This window comes from Uloborus diversus, chromosome 10, assembly GCF_026930045.1.
Source record: "Uloborus diversus isolate 005 chromosome 10, Udiv.v.3.1, whole genome shotgun sequence".
Classification (NCBI taxonomy): Eukaryota; Metazoa; Arthropoda; class Arachnida; order Araneae; family Uloboridae; genus Uloborus; species Uloborus diversus.
In genome coordinates this window covers 51,829,341-51,847,136 of record NC_072740.1, presented here as the reverse complement: position 1 = coordinate 51,847,136, position 17,796 = coordinate 51,829,341, and the positions used below count along the sequence as shown (strand labels likewise).

The window sequence follows — 17,796 nt, the reverse complement described above, 5'->3', positions numbered from 1 at the left end:
ATCTTACATATCTGAAAATATGTATCAAAAACTTAATTGTTTGAAGAAAATTACAAATGTTAGGCCACGTGTGAGATATCTAAATGATTTTTAATTTGAATAAATATTTTTGTGGTGCACATGTGGGGTATAGGAGCAACGTTTTATCAACAGAAATTTTGAGTTTCTAAAAAAACATTTTATTTTAATTTGGCCTAGCAATACACAAGTGCTGATTCACTCTTTCAGACGTAATCGGCACTTGTTGCCGTTGTTCAAATTATATATATATATATATATATATATATATATATATATATATATATATATATTTTTTTTTTTTTTTTTTGACGTAAAAGGATAAAATATAAGAGAGTGTGCGACTTGAAAAATCAACTTTCGATTTTTTTTTCGGGGGGGGGGGGGGGGAGGCCCCAATACACAAACACACCGTAAGAGGATTGAACAAAAAAAGATTGATAAATTAGCTCATCAAAAGACACTAAGAAAAATGTCCGTTATCATACTCTCATACATGTAATGCTCGCATTTATTGTAAGTCCTCCAGAACAGTTCAATTTCATACTTTTCTATAACAGTTTCAGTAGCTTCTTTTTATTTGGTAAATACTGTCGAAAATTTAAGCCTCACTAAAATATTTTTGTTTTTCAATCTTCGGTCTGTTCACATAAAATTAACCAAATTTTCAACTCGCGAAATCACCGATATCTTCATTTTCGCGAAAATAAGTGCGTTTTTCAATATAAATATTGGTGAAATAAGAAAATTACGACGGTAAACTAATGGCGGCGAACAGATAGAACGTATGGCGTCAAAATGAAATGCCTGAGGTCAGCTCGTATTTTTATGAGTCTTATTTCTCATTGCATCCGCTGATGTACTTGTGTAAAATTTGCGCCAGTCAAATTCGTTTGAACCTTGATTTTTTCTTTTTTTTCAGTTTATTTAAAAGTAGTTTCCAGAAATCGCTACAAACTACCATTTTTTTGTAGTTAACTACTCACTGCACTACTTCTTTTAAAAAGTAGTGCGCTACACTACAAACTACTCAAAAATGTAGCTACTACAGTAGCGTCGCTACTTGTAGCGCGCTACTTCCAACCACTGCTTCGAACCATGCACTACGTAAGTTAGTTCTGTTTAGAACTACCTCTAAGGGATTGTACACAATGCAATGTGTAGTTTATGCAGTAAATATGCATCACACCTGTCAAGATAGATATATACATATCATACAAAGGGGAAAATGTTACATTTAACCAGAAAATAAAACAAAATAATAAGACGGTTCATACTTCAATAAAAAGACGGTTCGTCGGATACAAAGTAAGTAGAAAAATATCATAATTATGAAATGGACTTACTTAATATTGACAATTGTTTCACACAAAATTTGAAGTGCGGAAAATGTTTCACTAAACTGGAATTGATAATTAAATGCTGCTCGAAATTCATTCACTTCAATATAAAAACGGTTCATTGGATATAAAATAAATATAAAATCAGAAACATAACTAACTTATTATTGACAATTTTTTACATGCAATTTGTTAAGTAATGATAATGAAAAATGTTGCGATCACTATAAATAAACATTCATACACGAAATAAACGGCTACATTTTGTTGATGAGTGCCTCAAAGGGATTGTACACGAGGGACTCTGCAGTTTATGCAGTCAATATGCATCACAACTCACAAGATGAATATATATATCATACAAAGCGGAAATATAAAATAAAATCAGTACAAATATAAAATCAGAAACATAATTAACTTAATATTTACATTTTTTTTACATTCAATTTGATGACTAATGATAAGGAAAAATGTTACGGTGACCTAGATAAACATTCGTACACGAAATAAATACAGATACACTTTGCTGAGGAGCGCCTCAAAAGGATTGTATACGAAGAATTCTTCAGTTTATGCAATTCGTATGAAAACAAACACCTTTTGCGCATCGTTTTGCACGCAATCTAAGAGTTCTACAGTTTTTTTCTGTTATTTAGCAGAGCACTATTAAACTGTAGGAAAAAACAGTATATTACTATAAAAACAACAACTATTTTTTGCATTGTACAAATCATACAAAGCGGGAAATGTTTCACTCAACTGGAATTGAAAATTAAATAATACTCGTAATCATTCATTCTCTTCAATAAAGAACGGTTCATCGAATATAAAGTAAATATAAAATCAGAAACATAACTTAATTTTGACATTTTTTTTTACCTGCAATTTGATGACTACTGATAATGAAAAATGTTGCAGTGACTATAAATAGACATTCATACTCGAAATAAACGGCTACATTTTGTTGATGAGGGCTTGAGAGGGATTGTACGCGAGGAACTCTGCAGTTTATGCAGTCAATATCACAGGTCACAAGCTGAATATATACATATCATACAAGGAGGAAAATGTTTCACTCAACTGGAATTGATAATTAAATAATACTCGAAATGCATTCTCTTAGAAACGGTTCATCGGATATAAAGTAAATATAAAATAATCAGGTACTGAATTTTAGCGATAAAAGTTCCTAGATTTGCAAGATATGTAATTGGCAGAAATTGGGCACATCAGCTGCCCATTATTTTCCTAGAACGTTTCTGAACCGTTTTTACAGTGTATAGGTGTGAATTTACTAGTGTATTTTTTTTAAAGCCTTGATAATCTCGACTTTTTTTTTTTTTTTTAATCTTTCCAAGAGATTCGTAGTTGCACTCTGGGCCGCCGAGAGCTGAGGCGTGCCTCAAACCTATTTGGTCGCCGGGCCCGACTCCAGCCCTAAAACTGGCCAAATTTATACTACTCCGATTCCGAGCCGGGCCCCCTCAAGGGACGGATCCCTAGTTTCAGATTAGGCTGGCATGGCCTCTCGTCGTTAGACCTATAAAGGAAAATATAATAAAAAATGGGGAGATAAAGAGCAACTGAGATTTTTCTTGAATGCTAAGCATGTTAGTATGTTTCACATAAGACAGCACCTTTATTTTCAGAAAAAGAAAACTTCTTTGTTGTTTCATTGTTTGCTCAAAAAAACATTTTGAATTTAGAAGAAAAAAAAGAAAAAAAAACGATTACATTCCGAATGAATTTTGTTACTTTTTGGAAAAAAGTTACGTTTACGTGCTCTTTTGATCAAAACTGTTTTGAAATCAAACCTAGCTTAATTATTTAATATCAATATCTCTGAATCTTTGATGATAACTGAACTTTAATGTCTTGTGTGTTAACCATTTTATCAGTTGTTATCTTAGCAGAATCTTTATTCTATTTTTATTTTTTTCATCTACGAATCAACGATTTGAACAATTTACTCTGTTATTACGTTCACTCTCTTGTGGTCTTACCACTCCTCACTGTTCAATGGTATTTCATTAGTAAATTGTAATTGGGATTACTTTGCAAAAGTTTCCGCTTTCGAAAACTGCCCATTTGAAAAAAAAAAAGCTTATCATGTTGAAAAAAATTTTAACGACTCTTTTTTGTTCTTTGGTTTTTAATTTAGCATGTTTCCTTTATTTAAAAGCAGTCAGCCTTTTTCGCTCGTCATTCATTTTTATTTGTCTCCGAGACTTAATATTAACAGAAAAAGTTTTTTTTAATATTAATAATGTAAAAAAAATAAACGTCAATCACTCAAGAAACCAGCCCTGAATAAACTTAAGTATAGCACTAAAATCTTAGTCAAACTCCAATCTCTTTGCGACTTCTGGATAAACGCAACGACACTTTCTGAAATTGACACCCTCTTTTCGTCTTAACTTATTATTTTATGCTGATCAATTACCATGATTGAAAAACATTTGATTTTCATAGATGTGTGAAAGTAATCATTATTAGATGACAAGAAAAAATTGTAACTGTGAAAAATGAAAAAATGTTAATATTTTACTTTTAAGAATAAAATAAGAATTTAAAGAAATGTGTGGTTAAAGCAAAATTTGCCGCCAAGAAAATTTTGACTGCCAATCTTTCAGAAAAACTAATTCCCATAGTTGCATCACAAAAATCTCTCAGAAGCTAAGTTTTGACAATTTGCTCCTCAACTACATCCTGAGAAATATTGAGAGAGCAAACCGGTCTTCGTCTTTGCATTTGCCTGAAGGGAGAGGGGTTCAGTTCCCGTGACAGCTATCAACGCCTAATTACTCCCCTCTGTGTGAAGCTGCTTAGAGAGGAACCTTTATTCCCCCCCCCTTTAAACCGAGTGAAATTCTGCGCCATCTACATTTGAAAGTTGGCAAATGAAGGTCGGAAAACCGGGCCTTAACTACATTTGTCAAACTGGAATCCCCCTCTGGTAACCTTTAGCTTATCGTATACTGTGTTGTTGCTAACGGAGGTTTGCTTGGCGATTTTCGCGCAAAATGGCTTTCGTTCGATCATAACCAGCCATGTTTCTACTGTAATTTATGTATTGTTCAATGTGTAACGTATTAATTATGCAAAATACCAATGGATTAAAGAAGATAACATCATAATAATCTTTTTTATTGATGTTAGAAGACAGTGGATTATAAAAAAATTATAAATAAACGGACAGAATTATCGGCGTCAAGATCGTGACGCCATTTGGACATCTCACATGTATGTTTAAGAAAAATTATTTTTCTTCTAAGATACTGCATAAAAGCTTATGAAAACACTTTTAAACAATTAAAAACTGATTCTGAGGATCGATAAATACCTTTAAAACGAAAACATCATATACTTAGTTCTCAAATAATAGCATTGTAAAGATCGTAACTTTTGGACATGCATCAAATTTCAAACTTACTTTTTTCTAAAATCGTTTACAAAGTAAATAATCTGTCTTTACTTTTGTTATTTGTGTAAAATATTAACAAAAAATTATTCAGTGTAAGATTCATGCCTTTAATTTTTTTTTGAAACGTATGGAAATAATTTAAATTTTTTTTTTAATGTACATTTGCTCAGTTAACGTTTTGGTATGTCCAAAATTGTGCCATTTAGCAAAGAAAATATTTTTTAAGGGCATTTAAAGAGCTTTTTTTCCATAATTTATGTCAATTCTTGTCTCTATACAGCATTATAATTTACCTCAAAAATTTTAGAGTTAATTAAAATGAAAGTTATTTGGTGTTGAAGCTTCAAAGTTGAAGTCTGTGTTTGCTCCCTGCAAAGTTACATCAGTATTTGCTAGGGGGGGGGGCTCTTTTTTTTCTTCATTGCATTGCATGAAACAACTCCAAAAAGAAAAGAATCCTGTTAGACAAATATACCTTACATTTCAGAGAAAAAGTGCAATAAAATTGGCAGCTTTAAGTTAGCATATCTTTGTGTTTTAAATAAAATTTTAGATAATCTGAAATAAAAGTATACTTTTTTATTCCTTTAATCAATTATTTGTTTTATTTTGTTTCTATGTAGAATGCTTGCTTAGCAAAAAAAAAATTGTTTAATACAGGAACTTCATTAAGCATGTATACATGTATTGCATATTTTACTCTTAGAAAACAATTGTCTGAAAAAATTCAGAAGTATATTTGAAAATATAAATTGTAAAAAAGTGCAGATATGAAATGAATCTTTTGGTAAAATTATAATTTAGTATAATTTTTGTTAAATAATTATCTTTGCTTTTTTTGCTCTAAGTTATTATTATTTCAAAACATGTGTAACATGAAATGAATGTATAATATACAAACACTTAGAATATTGTTATAATTATTGAGATTTAAGAGAAAAAAGTTTTTAAATTATGTGGGGTAGTTTAGTCCGGTCCAACGTGCCCCATAAAGAGTGGACGAACCTACCCCACCTTCTTGGTCTGAAAAAGTGATTTCATAATTTTTTTCTTTTTGACAAAAGATAAAAAAAAGCCTATTATTGTGAACTAAACGAACTTACTTTAAGAAAGGTATTTAATTTTTTCCCGCAATCTTGATGAAAATCATGAAAAAAAATAGAGTTAATTTTCTGAAAATTACTCAGGACTACTGAAATAACACTTTCTGGAATAAAATTTGATTGATATGAATGTACCATGTGATTTCATTATAGGATTTGTAGGACCATAGGTGCTAATATGTTGGTCATAAAATAAATATTAATAGTACTAAAAAAATTGAGATTGGTCCAATGTGCCCCACGGTCCAACATACCCCACCTCCCCCTACTTAGTTATTAACAAGCGAATCCGGCTCTTTTGTGCTTGTTATAGGCATGTTTGACTGTATTAATCAGGGTGGCGACAGGAACTGGAAAAAAAAGTTCCCTGACTAAGCTCACCAAATTTCCCTGATTTACGTTACCAATGATAATGGTTTCCTTTCTTTGCTCTACCCGAAAAGCATTGCATATTGAATAAAATGCAGTGTTGAAAACGGTATAAGCTGTTAATTAAAAATATATTTTGAAATGATGTTCCTTTTTTTTTTGTAAAAATTGTACATTAAATTATCAAAAGAGAAATATTGTAGGAAATCTAAAACAAATACTTTATGTCCAGGAACCAGTTAACATAAGAATTGTAAGAAATTATTAAAATCACTCTTAAAGACATATCTAATTATGAGGCAACTAAGAAATTTAAATGGAAATAATCTTGAACTGAATTTTCAAGCAGTATAATTCAATTCTTGCTGCAATCAGTCACTCCTCTGGTCTGCTAATTCTACATTAGCTACCAGTTTGTTTCGCACTCTTGGCTTCCTTAAGAGGTTTTCCATCTCCAGCTTAGTAACTTTCCTATGCCGGGCTGATGAGTGCTAATAAGCACGAAACTGCAGTCCTCGGCTTGGGGGTGTATTTCACGTAAACAAGTGATAGTTCAAGTATAGAAGTAATGTAGTTTTACTTGGGTAAATACTACTGCCGAGTGCAGGTAAACGACAGTACCTGAAGAAATTAGTTTTTGAGATATTTGAAGAAACGTGAGGTGGATTCAGTACTAACAGGGGTCTGTCCAGGATTTTTCACAGGGTCCGTTTTTTGTGAAAAATCAAATAATTTTGTGAAAAATGAATTAATTTTGTGAAAAATCAAAAAATTTCGCAAAAAAAAAAAAAAAAAAAAAAATGTCAAAACAAAAATTTTAGAATTTAGAGATGGCACAAACGGCAAATTAAACTTAAAGTTGAGTGTTTTCCTCTTCTACGTCGAGAAAATCATTCTGGATTTTTTTTCTGATATTTGGCGGGGGGGGGGGGCATCGCTGTTTCAAGTATCAATCTACCATTCTAAATTATGTTAAATTATACTAGATATATTTCTGTACAGTACTTAAAATAATTGTAACAAAAATATGAATGAATAAAATAAAATTCAGAATAGGGTTCAGCATTCAACTTTTTGACCCAAGACACTCTTAAAAAGCACAGAATTTCGTTTAAAACTTATAAATTCCGTGATTTTAACAAAAATAAAAAGATATTTCAATTGTTTACCTCTTAACAAAGCGTAATAATCATCAAAATTTCGTAAAATCAGATTCCCACAGCGGATGCAAAGAGATCGCAATTCTCAAAGTGAAGGCATCAAAAGTATAAAAACGGCTTGTAAAAGAAATGTTTTTGATAAAGTTATTTTAAAATTGCATTTTAGAGTCCTATGATAAACATATCATTAATATCTGTGGACACAGTTGACCCAAAAAATAAAATAAAATAAACCATCTATTCAGCATTTTAATTTTTGATCATAACAGAAAATGGAATTTTGCTTTAAAGAAATGAGAGTTCTAACAGAAATAAAGAGACTTCATTTATTTGAATCCTAATAAAGCGAAGTTAGCTTGAAAAAAGAACAAAATTGATTCTCATATCAGATGTTAAAAGATTGCATTTTTCAAAATGTAGACATCTAAAGGGGAAAAAAAACAGTAATTAAAAGAGTTTATTTAAAGTTAATCATTCTTGTTAGCATCGAAAAATCAAAACCCATATAATTTTCTCCCAAAATAACAATTAAACATCACACCGCACCGTAAAAACGCAAATATTGACAAGCTGGCAAAATGATGAGAATATTTTCTAATCAAGTCATTATAAAGGTTCAACGCCAGACGCTAAGTGGTGATAATTTTGAAGTTGGTAACCCTATCTGAAGCGATCATATTTTTTCCTCATCCTTACTATTCCTTTGCAGTTCTAAGTTCATTTCGCAGATATATATTATTATTGTTTATTAAATCATGAGCGGAGAAAAGTGTTTACCAATGCCTTTTCAGAAAAGTTTACAACACCGCCGCTAATTAGCTGTGATAAAACAAACAACCATTATATTTATTTGGCAGTAGCAATTATTTATCGCTTGCAGGAGCATCGCAAGAGTGCCGATTTTTTTTTTTTTTTTCCAAAATTAGCCGATTTTGTATAAGCTGATTCCTCTAATTTGACTTAATAAAAGGTTCCAAAAATTATCGGTTTATACACAGAAATATGCGTTATTTTGCTTTCAGATTTGCTCTTTCAATAAACAGTTTGTGACAGATCCGAACTTGTTTATCAGAATTTTATGAAGGGTCCGTTTTGTTTGATCGGGATTTTGTGAAAGGTCCGTTTTGATTGATCGGGATTTTGTGAAAGGTCCGTTTTGGTTGACCCCTGACTAATAATAGGAAAATGTTGGAATTCAACGTTTTTTTCGCCCTTCTTTTTCAGCGGAAACCAAATAAGCGAGTATGTACAATAAAAGTAAACGCACTGTGGATGACGAAAATGTAAAAGAAAATGAAAAATGTTCGGTTTCTGCCCTTTATCTACACACGGCAGAATAGACATATTTGTAAAACAAATTGAAATCTTTCAACAACCAGTCATGTTGAGCTATTCTCTAATCAATAACTTAGGTTTTAATGATTGAATACAGCATTTTAACTATTAAAAATAATAAAAATATTTACTTATGTACACAACTCAATTTCAAATGATTTCATTAGTTGTCAAAAAAAATCTTAGATTACTTTAGGGCAATTCCACCGTTACGGACGTAACAATCAGACTTTAAATACACATAATTTTAATTTGGTTTCATTAAAAGCTACAAAATTTTTTTCTGTTGTACAGTTTGGTGTTATTTATGCCAGCAAAAATTTGGGTGTAGATTGCTTGATTACAAAAAGTAACAAAAAATTAAAACTGCCTGTTATGGACGTAGCTCAGAAAACAGCAAAAATGTATACTTTGTCATACAATTGCCAATATTCCTGTGAATCATTCACAGATTTCTATAATTTTCTTTTATATACTTGTTCTAGAGATTTCAAGCTTTCTAAAACCATAAAGTTTTCATGGAAATTGTTTGTAAAATTTATGATAAAAATTATTATATTTGTTACGGACGTAACAAAAAATTGTTACGGACGTAACGTGTCTGATATGCGGATTGCACAAAGCAAGTAAAAGCTTAGATATACTAATAACTTTTGTTAGGAGAGTGCAATGGTATAGGGGGCATTCCACGGTATTTTTGACATTATGTCGAGTCCGTAATGTGACCTTTTTTTGCCGTAACTTTTTAATTTACCGTTTGATTTGCAAATTATTTTGATTTGAGCTGGTGTGTTGGTAGGAAAAGATCAAAATAAAATAATATGCTAATCAAACAGTAAGTTAAAAAGTTATGGCTAAAAAGGTCACGTTACGGACTCTACCTAAATGGCAAAAATACCGTGGAATGCCCCATAGATTAACACATTATTTTGACTTTAAGTTATACCTCAATAGTTTTTAAAAAATTTGGGGAGGTAGGGGGCAGGGCTCTCTGCGTATACCACCATGTAAATAAATATGTAAAAAATAAAATGTTGCATCATAAGAAGTAAAATTATCCAAGGGGAAATTAAGCAAAACAAAAGTAGAATTATTCAGTAACAAATAATTTTTTTAAATTTTTAACATGAACATGGAGGGGGGGGGGGTCTACAAGGGAGTACTTTTTTAGTTTGAGAATTTTTGATAATTTCCTCTATTTCTCAACAAACATATTAACTGCCAAATTTCTTTTAAAGTTTAACAGCTGCCTTTGATTTCAATCGCTTTTAAATAGAATTGGAACGTTTTTGCCAAAGTTCAAAAAAAAGGTCGAAACTGACATCGGAAAAATGCATTTTACCCAACATTTGCCTAAGTAATCTAAATCTTGCTTCAAAACTAAATGTGCTTTATCTGAGGATCAGATGTAGCTAGTTTAATATTTAGTGTAACTTGAATTTAATTATGCTTTTTAATTTAAGCTTTAAAACTATAAAATATTCAATATATCAATGAAACAGTAATCTAAATATTAATTTTATGTAAAGAGTAAATACCAATAAAGTAACTCAGTAACTTTGGTTTAAACTATTAAACAGGACAAATTCTTATCTCTAAGTTAGTCTTTAAAAAATAAGAAGTAATATCAATTTGGCTATGCTTTCAGAATGATAGAAGTTTGAAGAGAAAAACTATAATTAATATATGTAATATGAATTTGAAAAAAAAAAACTTCATTAATGAAAATTATGCACAAAATGCTTTGGATTTCATCATGTTAAATGATCGAGTAATTTTCACAAAAATCTACTTGGAGAACACTATTTTTTTGTGTCATAGTGCATTGATGAAACAAAGTTTGAGAAATTAAGGAACCGTCTAGAATATGTTTATGCAAGTTATTAAGTATTAATTGCTAATCTAGAATTATTAATATCAATTGAATTTATTGCATGATTTGGAGAAAAAAAATTTTACCTTGAGAGGTACACATGTTGTTGCCTCAGAGCAACAGTAGGATATCTTAGTGTTATTCCTATTATTATATGTATTAATGTTGCTCTTAGGCGACGATGTGTATTTCAATAATTTTAAAAAATTAAATTAAATATAAACTAATATTTATAAAAATTTGAAAATCAGAGAATCAGAAGTTTTGTTATATCATATTACATATCATACACTACATTTTCATTGCCCATCCTGTACTTTTTTTCTTTTTAATTGGAAATATACATGTGTTACGGACGTTACGTACTGCTTTTTGTTACGTCCGTAACAAAAAATGTTACGTCTGTAACGCCATTTTTTTAAAAACTAAAGAAATTCTAATGTTTTAAACCATGGTAAACAATGACTCTGATGAATTACTAAAAGGGCAAAAAAGGATTTCTTTTAATTTTGATTTTTTAGGAAGTAATGACAACTTTTGCTAAATTTTTGTTACGGACTTAACATTGAACTTCCTTTTTTTTAAATTTAAATTGCCTAATTTTATTTTGTAAAAAAATTAAAATAAATGCATGTTATTATAGTATTAGGTTAATAGTTTAAACTGTACTGCAATTAATTTTGTTTATTTTTATTTCGCTATTAGAAATAAGGGTTTGAAAATGTGGTATTTTTTTCTGATTGTTTTGAAGATCTGACCAGGGCCGGATTTACAGATCTTACTCCCATGGGCCTGAACATTTTTGCCGCCCCCCCCCCCCACTTGTTACTTCATTAAAAAAAACGGTAATTTTATTCAAGGGTAAAATGTTTCGATTTTTATAACTTTCTCTTCTGTTCGTTGCATAGTGAATATAACAATATAAACAACCACGGAGACCCCTATTTTATAATACTAAATGTTCACTTTATCAAAGGTCAAAGTTGCAGTCGTTAATATGTAGCTATTGAACTCCGCTAGTAGTTGACAGAACATTTGACTTCTTGTCACATTTTTTTTTTGAATAGTTAAACTTTTGTAAATTGTTAGAAAAGGAATTACTTTCTTTGACCCAGGAAACAGATGTTGTGAGTATGGAAACCCATTTTCTTAGAGAAATGAGCATAACACTATAATAAAAACAAGTAATATATATAAAAAAGCTTTTTTAAGGCAATTCCTACTTAGGTCAACGTAGAAAAATAATGCATGTGCTCTATTAAGCACCATTTAAGCGTTAAATAGTTTAACTTTTTGATGGATCATTTTTCATTTTAATGGAGCTTTAGGTATTGTTTTAAGCCCCGCCTCGTTTAAAAATCAACCATTTAAGTTTATTAAATGAAAGCTCATAACGACGACAACTCTATGAAGTACTTCCCTCCAATACTTCACTTCCTCTTCAATTTGCGTTTTTAACTGCCTGTCAATGGAACCTATTTCAGCAGTTCTTTGCTTAAAGGTTAGGACACTGTCAAGATGTGTCTGAGAGTTCTCATGCTCTTTAAGCCTTTGAAAACCATGCTTCCAGTCATTAAAACCACCGTCAGTAAATAGAGTTGAAGTGGTGCAAAATAGTTTACACGGGCCACAAAATATAGATCCTTGGCTGGGCGAATAGATCAAGTAATCTCTTTTTACTATTTCTCCATTCGCAAGTTCTCGATTAAAGAGTGATTTTTTCAAAAACCTATTTTTTTCAGGGTACGATCTTTTTGATTGTTCAAAATTTCCATCCTTATTTTGATCAAACCCATTTTTCACGAAGAAGTCTCTGGTATCATCATTGACGGTCCAGAATATTGGATCATTACTGGGCTTGTCCGTTCCACTGGAGGTACTAGACTTCGTGGGATCAGGTTGAAAACGATCATTATCCTTCCCCGCAACATCATATGCAGCTTCTTTCTCTTCAGTAATTACTTTATGTCTTTCTTCTTCTACCTCTACGTTTTCTCCGTGTTCTATAGTTGAATTTGAGTTCAATTCGGAAGAAGGTTCCTCTGAACGTGGATTAGTTTTTAAACAGTTATCTATTTTTATGGTTTTATTTACAACTTCACTTAGCTTTTTCCTCTTTTCGTCTGCTTTTTTCTTATATCCTGCGCCACTGAGCCTTTTGCGTCCGTCCATCTTTTAAGATTTAAGCACAAATAGCCGATATAGTATCTGAATTCGGCCACTAAATGCACCAAGGTATTTTTATTGAAATATTTGCACTGATTTAAGTATCCAAGTGTCACAGCTTTCGGTATCACACGAAAACAAAAGTAATAATTTTCAGCATAAACATTCACTGCAATTTAAAACAATACTGTTGTGAGGGAGAGCAAAATAATACGAGCTTACGGAATAAACGAAACTTGTGCACTGTAGTAGTACCATAGCACTACCTGAAGCCCATACGTCACATTCCATCGTTTAGCCTCAGGTATAAATTTGCCTTAGGAAACGGACCGACATCTGGACACCAGACCTCTCAGTTTCCTGTGCGAAATGTATGGACATACAAATTCCTCACCCCCAAAAAAACGCCGAATATTTAGGCCCACATTTTGAGGAACCTTCTTGAAGCGAACCTTCTCGGTCCGGCGTTTGGCGAGTTACGGCTACCACCGTTACGACCAGTAAAAAAAATCAGCAAAAGCGCAGCCGCCGTTCGTCCGTTTCCTCTCCTTATCAAACGCCCTCAAGTTTCCGCTAAAAAATACCTCCCAGACAGACACCTTTTAGCTAATTAGAACCATGTGACTGATGTTACAATGGTGTATTCATATTCCCAGGACCTGAGCATGGAATGAGGGAGACAGTCAACCCCTTTTGCCGCGGGGGGATGTTCTTGTCGCCCGGTCGGTCCTGATAAGGAAAATAGCTGAAAATAGTGCTTTTGCATTGTTTGGTTGGTTCTTTTCTATTTCTAGTCTCCTAGCAAGCGCCGCCTTTTATTTCCATGAAAAATATCGTATATACATTTCAAAGATGGGAATTTCAAAAGGTTCTCTTTTTTTTTTGATAAAATTTTTAATTTAAACACATTGCCACTCTCTAGAATTTGCCGCCCTGGGCCCGGGCCCATGTGGACCATGCTTAAATCCGGCCCTGGATCTGACTATCATACTTCCAAGTAGGAAAAAAATTTATTATTTAATTTTAATTAAAAAAGCAATGCAATATTCTGAAAATACACATTTCAAGCTTTAAAATGATGTATAATATAGCAACATTACTGCAATATGAAATTTTGACCTACTGGTTTCACTTTTCATGGAATTGCCCTTAGTAACCAACAACATTGAAATGCAAAAACAATTATTAATTTCAAATTGTATGAATATGGTTTTAAAATAAAAGTTTTAAAGGCTGAAAAAAAAACCTTCCTGTAATCTCAAGTGACAGCAAATAATACCATGGCAAAAAAAAAAAAAAACATATTTGATTTTAAGTCAAAATTCAATTTTAGCAATTTAATTAAAAATGCCAAGTGATAACTTCGAAGATTTTTTCAGCATTAATTTAAAAAACAAAGATTCTTTCTTGAAATTGAGATTACAATGCTAATTACTTCAAGACAATGAGTAAAACCAAGGGAGCAAAGTCATTAATGACAGCTTCCTCTTTACCTGTAGGGTTGTTTATTTTATGTAGCATGAACTGTGTGAAAGAAAATTCAAGCTAGGTAAAATAAACTTTACAGACACAAAAGCAATCTTAGGAAGCTCATCCTGAGATTGAATACTTTGACCTTGAACAGAGCCGGCTCTAGTAGCTCTGCTGCCCTAAGCAATATTGACAATGCCACCCCCTCCCCCACTGAATAATAACAATAATAATAATGTAAAATAATGATATATTAATGAAACAAAAATAATAGCAAAGTGCTTAAAATAAAGGTGAGTTTTTAATTTCAAACTGGGTTTTGCATAGCCAAGCACTGGTACACACTTTATAATATCTTTTTTAACTTTTAAGTAGTGCATTTTTCAAAACACTTTTAAATCACGCAATTTGCCGCCTCTAAAATTAAAATAAATTCCTAGTTACATTCCGAACTGTTTTCCATATCCAAGCACTGGTACACACTCTAAATTATTATTTTTTTTTATATTTTGCATTGAAGCAGTGAATCTTTTGGCACTAGAACAGATATTCATACTTAAAAAAAAAGCTTCACCCTCAAAATTTGAGGTTGCCGCCCGCCTACCCCAGGAGCTGTTCCTACCTTGAGGGAAAATGATGCACAAATATGCGGCACTGTATAATCGAACCACTTTCATTTTACTTTTTTAAAACAAATAATTGGCAATTCGTAGGGAATCAAAGTACTGCATTTTGCAAGGAAAAAAAAAATTTTTTTTCTTCATTCGATCAATTTTCCCTGAATTTTTGTTATTTTTTCAAAATTCCCTGAGTGATAAAGTTCCCTGAATTTTTCCTGATCTGTCGCCACCCGTTAATGTATTTAAAAATAAGTTAACTTCAAAACTCTGCTTTGTAAATATTTTTGTACGAGTCGTTAACAACAAAATAATTTCGATCATCATACAAGTCACACCCGAAATGGCAACTTTGAGCATTTCCTACACAAGAAAGAATTAAGGGTATAATTCAATTTTTTCATAGAATAATTATTTGAACATTACTGTCCAACTTTTAAAAAAAAGACAGTTCACTCCATTGATAGGATATAATTCACAGATTTTTGAGTTTTTTCACTAAGGATGGGAATGGATGTCCTTTTTATGTCACACCTGCTACGGGTAGAAATTATTATTATTTTTAAATAAATAAAATATCAGCCAACTTGCAAATTTGTATTAATATAAATGTAAAAGTTCTACATTGAAAGCCATAAAAAATTAAACTAATGCCCTAAAATATTTTAACTGATGTCTGATTTAGTTTGTGTAAATGTCCAACCTGCAACTTCGGATTAGGCACTCTCTCTCAAATGTTTCATCGATGTGCCGACCCAAAAAAAATTCTGTGTATTAAATCATTTTGCAAAAAATACATAATTTGCTTTCCTATTATTTTCTAGATAGTTTTGATTCCAATAAGGCTTCAAAATGCAGAATTTTACATTTATTTTACAAAACTTCCTCCTGGGAGAAATCTCCGGACCTCCTAATATTACCAAGCCCTGCATCACTTTCTTGATACTATTCCCCCTCCTAAGAGCAATCCAAAAAGGACAGCAGGCAACACACATTAAATGAACGCAAAAATAAAAAAGAGAGAGCATGGCTTTATAAATCACAAGGAGAAAAACAAATATAGCGGGACAAAATAATAATAATAAACACTTAAACAAGAGCCTCTTTCTCCACCGACAGAAAAGTAGTTCAGAATACAAAAGGGGCCCCATACCTGAAAATGCTTAAGGCCCAGGTTAAGTCTAAATCCGGCCCTCGCTGTGCCACTGAATGCTACAAAAGACTCTAAAGACTGGTAAGTGTTACGTTTCTTAAAGATGTCAAAATAAAGACTCATCAATCAGAAAACATAAATCAGTTACGTTGTGGATATCTTTCACAAACAAAATGGAAAACTACAAAAAACAACATGGATAAACTTCAAAAAGAGCATATGGAAATGAATTGCGGAAAATAAGCAGCCAATTTGAATGGTCGAAAATTGCAACGGCACTCACTTATTCAGGTCCGACAGTTGGAGCGGTGTTCACCTATTTTTTTTTTTTTTTTTTTTTACCACGTCAAATATTCAAAACAAGACAGTACATTTTATCTAAAAATACACAAAAAGCTGAAAAATATACTTATGTTTCAGCGTACCTTAGAACTATCTTTAGTTTTCTTTTTTTTCGTAAGTTTTTTCTCTTCCTCGATTCCATCGAAGCTAGGTGGCTGTACAGGCGTTTTGAACCCAACAGCATAAACTATAATCGCGCAAAAAATTACAGCTACTACTGGAATAGCATACAAAAGATTTAGAGATTGTATAAACTCGAAGTCAATCTTATTAATCATCTTTGCTGATCTTTATACAAATTGAAAATATTGGATCGGCGTTCAAAGCACTGCCGATGAACAAGCTGACGACAATTTCAAGCTGACGTTAAACGCGTCAACTCAAATGCTGCCACAAGCTAACAGAAATTACCTTAGGTAAATAAAAACAAACTATTAAAAGGTTGCGTTCGACGAGCTCAACCGGTCAACTGGTGACAAACCAGAAGGTAACCGCAGCGTTCTTGACTCCAACCGGTTAACTGGTTGCTTCTGTAGGGACTCTAGTTGCTTCCGATGTCGTTCTATGAACCTCACCGGTTGATCTACCGGTTAACCGCAACTTAAGCTGGTTCATTGGTTGATGGAACACGTGACATTTTTGACCAATTATAAGTATTTTTCACCTGCGTGTTATTCGTCTGCGCAAGTAACCGGTGATCAACCGGGAGTGTTCGATGAAGCATTGGTTCGTGAACAGCCGGTTAGCAACCGCTGACGTCATTGTTGTCTCGTGATCAACCAACCGGTCGCTACCGATCGGGCTCGTCGAACGTAAGCAAAATGTGTATGGAATATCCGTATGCAGCATTTTCGCATTTCCCCCCTTATTGCTTCAAAAATGTTCGCTAAATAATATTTTTCTTTAGCTTACTCCATTTTAAAAAAATTAAAACACGGTTATAGTGTTAACATCAAAGCAGGGACGCTTCCCCGAAAATTTTTGCGGATTAAAGTCTTATAAACACCACCTAAGGCTCACCAAAATATTTTTTCTTAAATTCGCAAATGTTTGGCAATTTAAGTATTGTTAATGGAAAGGAGGGTCGGAGTTCACTTCCCAATATTTCTTCGAAATTGAAGTAATTTTATTTATTTATTTATTTATTTATTTAGAAGCTAAACAGCTTCACATGCATAGAGGATTGCGTGCCAAGCGGCTTGCCTCCGGACACACACAGAGATTTGCAACACAAGAGAAGGAAATAACACCCAGGGCACCGACGGGAATCGAACCCACGTCCTCCGGCTTAGAAGACGAAGTTTCTGCGAAGAGCACCGGAGGCCACCCTGTCAATTTTAGATAGTCTATGTGGTATATATGTGATGACGTCAAATTTCGGTCGTCAAATCTTCTCGGATTTTTTTTTTTTTTTTGAAATTGACGT

The 17,796-nt window shown here is 32.4% G+C and overlaps 1 protein-coding gene across 1 annotated transcript in view; it reads right to left on the bottom strand.

Annotated features, from left to right (window-relative positions):
• Positions 1-16,754, bottom strand: part of LOC129231399 (probable replication factor C subunit 1) — a 72,452-nt gene extending 55,698 nt beyond the window's left edge. Inside the window, exon 1 of the mRNA XM_054865704.1 lies at positions 16,454-16,754. Coding sequence (XP_054721679.1) covers positions 16,454-16,648 — 195 coding nt within the window. The 5' untranslated portion in view covers positions 16,649-16,754. The remainder of the gene's footprint in view (positions 1-16,453) is intronic.
• Between the last annotated feature and the right edge of the window lie 1,042 nt (positions 16,755-17,796).